Source organism: Sander lucioperca, chromosome 7 (genome assembly GCF_008315115.2).
Source record: "Sander lucioperca isolate FBNREF2018 chromosome 7, SLUC_FBN_1.2, whole genome shotgun sequence".
Taxonomy (NCBI): Eukaryota; Metazoa; Chordata; class Actinopteri; order Perciformes; family Percidae; genus Sander; species Sander lucioperca.
Window position 1 is genome coordinate 31,835,091 of NC_050179.1, and position 12,857 is coordinate 31,847,947.

The 12,857-nt window shown below is 41.6% G+C and overlaps 1 protein-coding gene across 5 annotated transcripts in view; it reads left to right on the top strand.

Annotated features, from left to right (window-relative positions):
• The window catches only part of nlk2 (nemo-like kinase, type 2), a 97,089-nt gene that overhangs the window by 15,910 nt on the left and 68,322 nt on the right, over positions 1–12,857 (top strand). For all 5 annotated transcript variants that reach the window (XM_031312051.2, XM_036003356.1, XM_031312054.2 and 2 more), the window contains exons 3-5: positions 5,089–5,218; positions 8,575–8,630; positions 10,817–10,923. In XM_031312051.2, coding sequence (XP_031167911.1) covers positions 5,089–5,218; positions 8,575–8,630; positions 10,817–10,923 — 293 coding nt within the window. The remainder of the gene's footprint in view (positions 1–5,088; positions 5,219–8,574; positions 8,631–10,816; positions 10,924–12,857) is intronic.

A 12,857-nucleotide genomic window follows, 5' to 3' on the forward strand; every position in this document is an offset into this window, starting at 1 on the left:
CTAAACATTTGACACAGAGCAAGAGAGAATAGGAGAGGGAGAGGAATTAGCCATTGCTAATGGCTAAGCTAAAGTAGCTAACAGCGTTTTAACAATTGTGAGATTAGCGAGGCAGTCACGTAAACGTCAGCAACTCTGTGGTGCCCTGCAGTGTCCTGCTGCGTCTTGCTGAACCCTGCTGCGTCCTGCTACGTCCTGCTATGCTCTGCTGTGCCATGCTACATCCTGTAACGCCCTGCAGTGCCCTGCTACGACATGAACTACTACGACTACCATTTGTAGTCACTGTTCCATTATCTTTATTGTGACTATTATTGCCACTGTTCCTCACATCCCCAACCGGCACCGTTGGACACCGCCTACCAAGAGCCTGGGTCTGCCAAGGTTTCTTCCTAAAAGGGAGTTTTTCCTTGCCGCTGTCGCACTAAATGCTTGCTCTTGGGGGAATTACTAGAATTGTTGGGGCTTTGTAAATTATAGTGTGGTCTAGACCTACTCTATCTGTAAAGTGTCTCGAGATAGCTCCTGTTATGATTTGATACTATAAATAAAATTTAATTGAATTGAAATTGAATAGATATGCATTTGCGGATACAAATCACTCTGCATTCATTTGTGAATTGTGTTTGTGGATACAAATCACTCTGCATTAATTAGGGCGCGAGCACCGACAGCGGCGAAGACCCTATTGCAACTGAAGGAATTGTTATTCCTTATTTTCTGCAAATGAATTGCCTTTTTGAGGGGCTTAACATACTCAAAAACTCACCAAAATTGGCGGTCGCATAAATTCTGGTGAAAATGTATGTATTTCAGGAATTTCGGGAATAGGCACACAAAAATGGCTCGCTTGCGCCCCCTACAAAGATTTTAAAATTGAGACTCACGAAACTTGGTACACATATGTAGCATGTCAAGACGTACAAAAAAGCTAATTGGAGCCATACCCTAAACCCAACAGGAAGTCCGCCATTTTGAATTGAAAGTTTGAAATTACTGCGATTTTGGCCATTTCCGCGTCGTACTTTAAAGCTCCCATATTATGGTCATTTTCAGGTTCATAATTGTATTTTAAGGTTGTACCAGAATAGGTTTACATGGTTTAATTTTCAACAAACATCATATTTTTGTTGTACTGCACAGCTGTCTCTCACTGCTGCAGATCCTATTTTCACTCTGTGTTCAGGTCTCTGTTTCAGCTACAGAGTGAGACATCCCTTCTTCTGTACTATCTTTATTTGTAGTTGCACATGCGCAGTAGCTAGGTAAGGATCATGTTAGCTAGCTGTTTCCGTAGACAGTATATAAGAATGGACCAACAGATCCTGTTGCTCTGGACGGAGACCAGTGAAGGCCATTAGAAGCACTTTTCCGGTGAGCGCTTAGCGTTACTGCGCAGCCTCCAACTGAGAGAGACGACGTAAATGTGACGTGAGCAACCTGTCTGAAAGTTGTAAGTCTTCTGGTAGCTGTGCCAAGAGAAATCTCAATCATTCCCAATCTTGCAGAGATGGAGAGCGTAGGTATATGTAAGGAGATAACATGGGCACAGGCTAATTATTGCTAACTAAAATGCTAGTTAACATTAGTAATTAAACTTAAACAGCTAATGTAAGTTGAAACTGCCTGCGAGCTTCTCCTGTACTATACGGTAATTCCTCTACTGTGGGACAGTAGGTCGTGTGGTTATGACACAACCGTTAGCCTATTTTTACAAAAACGTCTGCTACGCAGCCATAACGTGAGGTACAAGGTAATGGAGCCTTTTATACATTGTCGTGTTTCTTTAGAAATAAACAATGGACAAATAGAGTCTTTAAACGCTTTAAATGTAAAGTTATTCGCTGTCAAAGTGACGTCAAAAGGAATGGCAGTCAATGGGCTGCTAACGGGGGGTGAGTGCTTATTAGCATCAAAATGGCGCCATAGGAGGTTCGGGTTGTGAGGAGACGCTTACCCCCTTGCTCAAAACAGCATGGATGTTTTTTTTTCAAAGTTTGTATGCGTGTGGAAGCACCAGAGACACAAAATAACACCCCAAATCCCAGAAAAAGTGTTTTTTCATAATATGGGCACTTTAAAGAACTCCTCCTAGAGATTTCATCCAATCAACTTCAAATTTGGTCTGTGCCATCTTAAGACGTTAAAGATGAAGTTATTAAAAGATAAACTTTTTGTCATAGGGCATGGCCGTGGTGGGGTGGCCATTTTGTGCGTTTCGCCATCTATAACAGGAAGTGGGTGTAACTTGAGTGTACATTGTCCAATTGGCTCGAATCTTTTCAGGATTCATAAGAGTCCAATCCTGAGGACATATAAAGGCTGATATTGGCTCAAAGTCATAACGCCCCCTAGTGGCAACAGGAAGTAGGCCTAAAAGTCAAGGTGCTATACTTTAACAAACTCCTCCTAAATATTTAATCCAATGGACTTCAAATTTGGTCTGTACTTTCTCAACACCTTAAAGATGAAAAGTTAGTAAAAGAAAAACTTTTCATCAGACGGTGTGGGCGTAGCGGCCATTTTGAGCATATATTGATGAACAAAGAAGTTGTTGTAACTTTAGTGTACATTGTCATATCTGCCCGAAATTTCTAACGTTTGACAAGGGACATCTACAGGCCACAATTGACTTTTGGCCATAGCGCCCCCCGCTGGCAACAGGAAATCAGCCTTATATGACAAACATTATCCGATTTACATGAAACTTATAATGTGTGGTCTACATGTGATACTAAGCTGCCCCCTATACTTTAACCTTACTTTAACCTTAAATGCTTAAGCCACGCCCCCTTTCACAGCTAATGAACTGTATGACGTAGAGTCTTGTGTGAGGTATAATTGAACTCAGCAGGGACTTCCTTCCTTTTCATTAGTGACGATTTGCGGTGTCTGAGTGCCGCACAAATGCACGGTCACAAGGAGCGGCGTCCGCCAATAACCATAGACTGCTGGTTGTGAAGGGTCAGTGCTCAGATTTACTCCTTCACTGTTCACCTTTTAAATTTGAGATAACCATTCTTAGGTGGACATCCCTTGTTATGTAAAGGATTTTGAATTGCCTTCTTGCTGAAAATGTGCTATAGAAAAAAAGTTGCCTTGCCTTGCCTTACAACCTCCAGCCTGCCAGTCTTTCACCAGGGCATAGAGAACGTTGTTGTGCCTGTCAGTCAGTTACAAAGGCATAGAGTACACTGTTGTGCCTCTCTGTCTCAGGAAGTGTAATGTTAACCGCACAGCAGCCGATTTGACCTCGCCAGTATATTATTGCAGCGAGTGTTGTCTGCGTGGAGTTTTGAAAAGTGTAACCACACTTGCGACCGTTTTATCAGCATTGCTGTGACACACTCACAGAGGCGATGTAGTCTCGCTCTGTCTGCACCGGAGCTCTGTGCCCCTGCGTGTTTGAGCTGAGCTGTGCTTTCTGTCAAACATGCTGAGGAGAGGACAGAGAAGTGTCAACTCCTTCACCACTAACTGAGCGAGCTGGAAAATCAAACTGTTCCCGAACCCCGTGGCGAGGAGGGCCACAACATCATGGTCACCAACAAAACTCTTTAACTTCTGGATATTCGGCAGCGTTGCCACAACGGACTGCATCTTTCTCCGCCACCATTACGGAACTATAATTCAAACTAGCGCACGTCAAGACCTCAACGTCATCGCTCTCAGCCACTCCCTCTGTTCGCTGATTGGACCGCCAAATATTTGGTCGGAGAAAACCCAAGACTATTCTGCAAACCCAGACGGAGTACTGAAAGAAAATGAAAATTGAGCGGAAGTACATAGGAGGGCTGAACCAGGCTACCCTCAACTGTTGCCATTGCTGAAAAGCTCTGGCCATGTTTACTCCAGTTTGTCCTCCGCTATCTGCAGCCCTTTTTAGTCGCCGCTTTTTCAGCTTTAGTCTCTTTTCTCTGCCTTTTTAGCATGGTGGGCGGTTGCAAGTATGCGCGGCAGCGGCAACTCCTCCAGCAGACTTGAAGTAATTCTGACTGCGACACGGCACACACTGAGATCGGGCTTGTACACCGGAGGGTACACGCAGCAGGGCAAGGAGGCATTTTATTGGTTCTTAAACCAATCCAACCGAACGGCGCATTTGGTTTGATTGGTCGGAGTCTTTAGAGGATTACAGCAGATACAGATGATGGATCTTTTTCTGAGCCTATGTTATTTATAGCTGTCGTGGTGTAAAGACCATTTTAAAAAATATATTAAAAAGTGTATATTGGAAAATGTTACCAACCCTACCTTTTTAATAGATAAATGTTAACAAGACATAGAATGATGGCATACACTACCCTTATCAATGGCAGGCCATATCAATTTGATTAAAATGAACATAGTCCATAGATGTTTATATATCTTCCAAAACATTCCATTATTCATTCCAAAGAAACAATTTGCTTAATCGATGAATCATCTCAAAATGTATATGGAACAATAATCAGTAGGTGTGTCCTGATAAGAAAAGATAGAGGGATAGATGTCCATGACTAACTTTTTGCTATCTTCTGGGTCAAGGGTCACTCTGATGACAATGTGCCAGACTGGGTTGCAGCCTCTTATAACTTTCCTATTCACTCTCTAGTCTCATCTGCCTTACAGATCTCTGCAGGCAGCTCATACAACAATCCTGTGTTATCCCATACAATTAAAATCTGGTTGCAATTCAGGAAGCGTTTTGGTTTTCAAAGGCCCTCTGCTGTGGCACCTATTATGTTTAACCACCTGTTTACACCAGCTATCATAGATATGGCCTTTTGTACATGGCATGGGAACAGAATACAGTTTATATTAGAGCTTTATGTTAGAACTCGCTCGCTCTCGCTCTCTTGCTCTCTCGTTGACTGCCCCCTCACTCCCCTGTCATCTCCCTTCTGAATTATGGTTGGAGCAATTCTATTTACATTCACAAAAAGCAAGCAGGATGCCAATCTTTTCAATCTCTTTACTTTTATACTTCTTGTATAGTCTGTATGGGTGCTGTGTGCAAGTTAATGTATCAACCTACAATATGAAAGTGCTTAACCCTTATGAGAGCCACTGAATCTTAGTAATATTGTGTTTTTCCTCTTCACCCAGGTCAGTGACAGACCCCAGAGATGGAAAGCGAGTTGCCCTAAAAAAAATGCCCAATGTCTTCCAAAACCTTGTTTCTTGCAAGAGGGTATTTCGGGAGCTCAAGATGCTATGCTTCTTCAAACATGAAAACGTAAGTAAACAGCAATGCTAAAATGTGTCATCTCCAGATATAAACACACTCGTAGACCCCCCCTCAATTCAATTTTATTTATAGTGTCAAATCACAACAGGAGTTATCTCAGGACACTTTCCAGATAGAGTAGTCCTAGACCACACACTATAATTTACAAAGACCCAACAATTTCCCACGAGCAAGCATTTGGTGCGACAGTGGCGAGGAAAAACTTCCTTTTTACAGGCAGAAACCTTGGACAGACCCAGGCTCTAGGTGGGCGTTGAGTAGGACCACGGCAGCTGCTGCCAAAAACGATCCACCTGAACCACCAAATCTGCGAGGCGAGAAAGCATAAGGACACCGGGGAGTAAGCTCCCCGGAGCTAGTTTAGTAACATGCATTAAAGGGACATAAATGCACACAGATGGAGAGAGGAGCTCAGTGTGTCAAAGGAAGTCCCCCAGCAGTCTAATCCTGGCCAACCCTAACTATAAGCTTTATCAAAGAAGAGAGTTTTAAGCGTACTCTTACGTAAATGTGGGGACGGTGTCTGCTTCCTGAATCCAGACTGGGAGCTGGTTCCACAGCATAAGAGCCTGCTAGCTGAAGGCTCTGGCTTCCATTCTACTTTTAGAGACTCTAGAAACCACAAGTAACTTTGCATTATGGGAGCGCAGTGCTCTAGTGGGGCAATAGGGTACTATGAGCTCTTTAAGATATGATGGTACCTGACCATTAAGAGGATTTTAAATTCACACCTGGATTTTACAGGAAGCCAATGCAGAGAAGCTAATACAGGAGAAATATGATCCCTTTTCTTAGTTCTTGTCAGTACACGCGCTGCAGCATTCTGGATCAACTGGAGAGTCTGAAGGGACTTGTTTGAGCAACCTGATAGTAAGGAATAGTCCAGCCTTGAAGTAACAAATGCACGGACTAGCTTTTCTGCATCGTTTTGAGACAGGATATGCCTAATTTTGGCAATGTTGTGCAGATGGAAAAAGGCGGTTCTTGAGTTTTATGTGGGCGTTAATGGATGTATCCTGATCAAAAATAACTCAAGGATTTCTGACAGTGGTGCAATGCCATCCAGAGTAGCTATATCTTTAGATAATGAGCTTTGGAGGTTGTTTGGGGCCAAGAACAGTAACTTCAGTTTTGTTTGAATGTAACATCAGGAAATTGCAGATCATACAGGATTTTATGTCCTTTAAATTCAGAATACGGACCTGGAGCGTGGTACACAACAACAAATAGAATTGGTTGAAATGTTTTCCAAGTTGGATGTGAAAGATTAAGAACAAGGCTTTTAAACAAGTTATAATTCAGTTTAGGTTTAGGCTTGAGTCGAAGATGGCTGTTGAACGTCAAAAGGTAACGTTACCTGAAAACAGTGTGTAGTTTCTTTTTAGCATCTCACATCACACTTTCAGTCACTATGACCACTACTATGGTCAGAAACATTGTGCCAAAATATAAACAATAACGTCGCTGTCAACGGGCTTATCTGCTGATTTTAGCTACCGACCGTTACCTTGAAACCATCCAGCAATAGACGGTAAAGTAGGGTGCCGTTACCTGAAATCGGGGATTTAACGTCACCGCTCATTTTACATACAGTTTAACAACAAAACGCTGAGTGAAAATTACTAGCTACATTTTTCATGTTGATTTTGAGCGGTATGCACCCCCACTAACCTGGAAAACGGTTTTAAAACCGTAACATTAATACAGCGTGTCGGAGGAATGCAGCGGGGAGTCAAAGGCAGAGGGACCGCACCGTTCGTACCCAACGTTAGCTTCTTGTCTCATCTGGGGTCTGATAAACAGTAAATTCATCAAATTCAGTGTCCACAATGCTATTTTCCAATGAACTGTAGCTGTCATATTTCATGGGACCCGCGTGAGTGCGGATTTCATGTCACGGCTTTCGTCGTTGTTTGTCACTTTGCCTAAGATTGAGTGACAAGTGTACTCGCCCTGTTGTTTATTTGGTTGCCATGACTTTGCAAGTGATGACGTCCTGTCACTGTTCCAGTTGCTCACCCTAAAGGGGAGAGAGAGAGCGGGTGACAGTTCGCTTGAGTTGAGTCGAGCAGACGGCTCTACAGAGTCGTGTAATTACGACTTTATGACTTTTCATAAACAGCTGAAGGAGCGGTGGTGCGCCGCTGCTACATGTACATGGCAGAAACCCTGTTGTGCGTCTGCCCTATTTCTGATACCGTGGCAGCAGAAATGTTGCCATGGCGGGCCACCACTACAAAATCAACATAGAGGAAACACTGGAATTACAGTATCTACGAAGCCCACATCATTTACTGGGCACCACCTCGACAGCCAGTGGCAGAATGATGACATGCGACTGTACATGTCATTGCAATTATCAAGTTTTAGTGATCTCCAAATGGCGTAATCGGGTGTCGTTACTGCCGACGTGAATAATAATCTTACTGTATTTACGTTTATCCCTAGCCAGCAGTTTTAAATAGGATTCAGCGTTGCCTCCTCTGGCCCCAGGGATACACGTGACTATGGCCACTGGTGCCGCTAACTTCACGTTTCTCAGAATGGAGCTCCCAATAACCAGAGTTGGCTTCTCAGCGGGTGTGCCACTGAGTGGGGAGAAACTGTTAGAAACATGAAGGGGTTGGTGGTTAACCATGGGCTTGGTTTAGAGCTATGCCTCCTTCGGACAGTCACCCATTCTCCCCGCTGCTCAGGAGCTGCCGAGGGACTGCTAGCAGAAGCTGCACTATGTTGGCCCGCGCCAGCTACGGAGCCCTGGCTAGCTACATAAGCATACGAGTTACTTTCCGTAGTGCTGAGCAGTGCCTCTAATTCACTAAGCCTCCCCTCCAGAGCAGTAAATAAACTACATTTATTACATGTTTCATTATCACTAAAAGTGGCAGAGGAATAGCTAAACATTTGACACACCGAGCAATAAGTGGAAGTAGAAGAGAGTAAGAGGAAGGGGGAAGAAGCCATCGCTAACGGCTAAGCTAAAGTAGGTAACAGAGCTAACAGTGTGTAAACAACTGAGATTAACGAGACAGTTGCTGTAAGAGAAGATAACTACGAGTGCTGCTAGTAGAACTAGTGTAGGTATAAATTTAAAGCGGGTAATTAACCGCTATAAGAAAGAATAAAACAAAGTTGACTGAGTTTGGCTAGAGCAGCAACACACAGTAGCACCGGAAATGAGACAATGCACTTAGCGTAGCACGTCAGCAAATGCTGTTGATCATTTGGCTGGTATTAGGTCTGGATCCTGAGCCAAATGTGAATGACAGCTACCCATCAAAAAGCTACAGACGAGCACTTCCTCAGCAAAAGAAAAATAACCTTGGCTTTAACTCTCTCCTCAGGTGCTCTCTGCTCTGGACATACTACAACCTCCTCACATTGACTTCTTTGAAGAAATGTATCCTTTACTATTGATTGATTCAAAGATGGATTTATGGATTCCTGTATTTATATGTTGTACAATCATTTTGAACCTGTAGCCAAAGGGCGTGGATTATTTTCAGGTAATAGAAAGGCTCTGAAGTGCCTCCTAATCTGCGACTCGCCACTGCTCTGCCTGGGCTGGGCTTCTACAGGCTATGTGATTTGCTGATTAGCGGTATGAGCTCCTTAGGAGCACCAATCTCTGACGGAAGTCTGACCCGGGTAGTGCGCAGTGCAGAGACGCAGCAAGTTGCTAGGCAGTGGAAATAACAAACCGTAGAATACAACCTCTGTCACAATGGGGCTACGAGGCTTGGACCCAAATGCAGAGAGCCGGCAAAGTATGTTGAGCTTGATAATTTATTAAGCAAAAAATAAAGTGCAAACAAACAAAAGGTGTCCTGAAAGCAGCAGGCAAAACTAAACAACAAAAGTAATCCTGGGCAGGAAACAAAACCACAGGGAACACTAGACAAAAATATAAAGACAGAACATGAAACAGGTGACACAACAGGTGAAACACATCAGACAATCACAAGGGCGGGAAAACCAAAAGACAGGAAGTAAAATCAGACAAGACTAGGGAGAAAAGACAGACTTCAAAATAAAACAGGAAGTGGGAAAACCAACAGAAAATATGAAACCAACTAAACAAAGAAACTTGACAAAGGGGCTAGATGTGACAACCTCTACATGTCCTTTTTGTGTTTATAACACTGCACTCTGCACACATGATGTGATTGGTCACACTGATGGAATATAATTCTATATTATTGGAGATTATATGTTAATATTTCTGAGTGAGCAGGATTGTGGTGCAGCTGCAAAATGTAGTTTGAAAGTGAGTTTTTTTTAAATAGGCTGCGTATAGTCTGGACGTGTTTTAACAGCATTTGTTGTAGTAGTGTTTAAATTGACATCACAGGCTACATTTACATTGCTACGTTTTGTTTTTGGCCAAAAGCGATCTCCGTGCACACAAGTGTTTTAATCTCTAGTAGAACAACTAATCACCGTTTAAACTAACTGGCCCAAACCGCACATCTCATGAAGATTCTTGTATATTAGGCATGGGCGGGAGGCAGCATGTATACACTGTCCATTGCAGTAGATGTTAAACCTGTCAACGTCAAAGGACGTGGCTCGTGGCCTGCCCTATTCTGCCTCTGATTGGCTTTTCCTGGTATTCTTACCCTAACCCTTACCAATCCCCACACCCCATGCCTAAACCTAACTATGTCGACCATTCTAGCCGATCCGATTTAGGATCTACCGCCCATTGCTGATAGTGGCCATGGCAAGGTTAGTAGCTTAGTCTTAGAGAATAAGATGATATGACCCAATCAGGCAGCGAAACGTTGTCGTCAGTGTTTTCAAAGGTCTCCGTTTGGGACCGTTGAGACTGCAACACAACCCCGCAGATTCCGAACCAACACAGAGTCAGAAGTGTTGTGTACTCTGAAATGCCAGAGCAGTGTGAATGCGAGGTGTAAACGTAGCAAAAGATATTCGTTTTTAAACCAAAACGTAGCAATGAAAATGTAGCCTCAGTTTGTTAAACCTGCTTTCTGAAACAGGTTCCTGGAAACAAAATGGGACACAAGACTGTTATTGTTTAAAACTGAAATAACAAATGTTTGAGTTTTCCATTTAAAACTGTAGGTCCCCTGATCTTAACCCAATTGAACTTGTCTGGCATGCCCTGAAGTACTTCATGCGAAAATGTGAATGTAGAATCTGTGGACCCTCACAATCAAAAGTTATCAAAATCATTTTGATAATCCAAAAAATGTGCAAGTAATAGAAGAACTACTTCATGTAGGTGGCAGTCAAAACAGGAAGTGTTGTATTTTGGCAACAATTACTCTGATTAACACAAAACTTGACTCAGGTCTAGTTTTATATTGACATGTTTAGTGGAATTAACATGTAGAGGAAGCATCTGGTACAGAACCTGGAATTTATTCCAGATTAAAGGTTAGAGAAATGTCATGAAATCTTTGGCCATCAACCCAAAAGAGTGGTCCTAGATGTCACTGTAAGACGTGTCCACTGACAACTAAAATAGAGCTTAGGAAACTGCAATGATCAAAGACCAGTCCTGCGCTGCTTTTTTTTCTGTGATTTTTTTTTTTTTCCCCTTAATTTCCCATTGGTCAGCTATGTTGTGACTGAACTGATGCAAAGTGACCTCCATAAGATCATCGTATCACCACAGCCTCTGAGCTCAGACCACGCCAAAGTTTTTCTTTATCAGATTCTACGAGGTAGGTTCTCTTTTATTTCTTTTTCAGATCATCTTTTTACTGTTACATTGTTTCAAGTTCAGTTCATTAGATGTCCATAAGAAATGTGCAGATATATATTTTAGAGGAAGTGAAAGGTGTAAGCTAAGTTAAATGAATGTTAGTATTTTCAGCATTGAGCATTTAAGTGCTTCCGTGGGGAAGTTAGAGCAGCACATAACTCTCGCTAAACAATTACAATGTAAAAATAAACCGTTACAATTAATTAATGGTATAGATTTTTTTGAATATATATATACATGTTTTGTTTGTGTAGCATGAAGGGGGCTACAATCCTGGATTGTATGACAATAAGAAATCCTGTAGATTTGATTTAGTTTTATAATCAAGAGCTCATGTTCTGAGGTCTTAAAAAGTCAAAATTTTAGGCCTTAAAAAGTCTTAAATTCGCTCAAGTATTGTGTAGGTCTTAAATAATTTTAAACAGGTCTTAATTTTCCTACGTCCATGTAACGCTAGCTCTAATGCTCTTTTTATTTATTTATTCCGTGGTGTTGTAGTTCTTTCTTTCGCTAGTCCAAATATAATTTTGTTGTATTTCAACTACAAATGAGACCAACATCCAATCAGCTTTCGTGTTATTGGTGTGAGTCTCTTTCAGATTGTACCACAGACATAAAACGGATTTTATTCTTCAGCTTTGGGGAAGTACAGTACAAGTTTAGCGATACTGGGCTTGATTAAAACTGAATTTAGGGCTTAGTTAATGTTGTGATAAAGGTCTTAAATTTCATTCATAATGGTCTTGAAAAAGTCTTAAATCTGACTTGGTGAAACCTGCAGAAACCCTGATTGAACTCATTGTTTTTTACCCGGACTGATCAATATGCAATGAATAATAATATTTTATTCTCTAATTCTAATCCTTTCTTTTTTATTATTAACATTTATTTTTATTTTTAACACAACACACAAAACAAACTATTTGCAACACGAACATATCCCCTCCCTCCCCTCGTCATCATAACCCACCCAGACGAAAATCAAGAAAAACAACAAAATCATAAAATAGAAAATAAAATATAAATCAAATAAAGATATGTACAAATGACCATATCATGAGACTATCATACACGTCTCCCCCCCAGCACAAAGCTTCTTAGGAGCCCTCCGGAAAGCTCAAGTACTGTCCCCATTTTCCCTTTTTTTGCTTGGGCCACTGAAATGCATCTTATTGGAAGGCTGTTACAGGGCACTGAGCTGTTAAGGGTACCGCTTTTGACTTCGACCAATTTACCCTATAATCCAAAAATGTTAAGAAAGAGAAGCTTGAAATTTCAAAAGTTTTTGTAAATTTAGCTACTGGTGTGAACAAACCATCCTCTCTGCTGGAGCTGTAAATCCACATGACTACTTAATTTGCACGCAAAAGACTCATCGCCATGTTTGCGTTATTTATTCTTCTATATACTCAGTATAGCTCAGGGAAATATCCTGCCCTGGGAACTGAGCTTTCTTATTTTAATAGAGTAAATGAAGTTCACAGGTACTCCACTAGGGGTAGCTCAGATTTTGTACCCCCCAGATCTACACTAATCTGGACAAACAGTCTTTTCTTTATACTGGAACTACCCTTTGAAACCGGTTACCTGATACACTCAAGACAGTAAGAAGCATAGACAGTTTTAAACAGGGTTTGAAAGTATGGCTTAGGTGCCAATCATAGTCATTACCTATTTTTATTGTTCATTTTTTTTGTATAACATGGATGAATTTGTTTAATGTATGATGAATGATTGATGTGTGATCTGCTGCCTCCTGTCCTCTCCCCCTTATAGGGACCACAATGGAAATAAGTCTTTGGGCTTTATTGTGTCATCCCTGACTATTTATGTATTTTAATGTATGACACAGAGAACTGTTTCATATTTTTATATTTGAGTGGTCATATACAA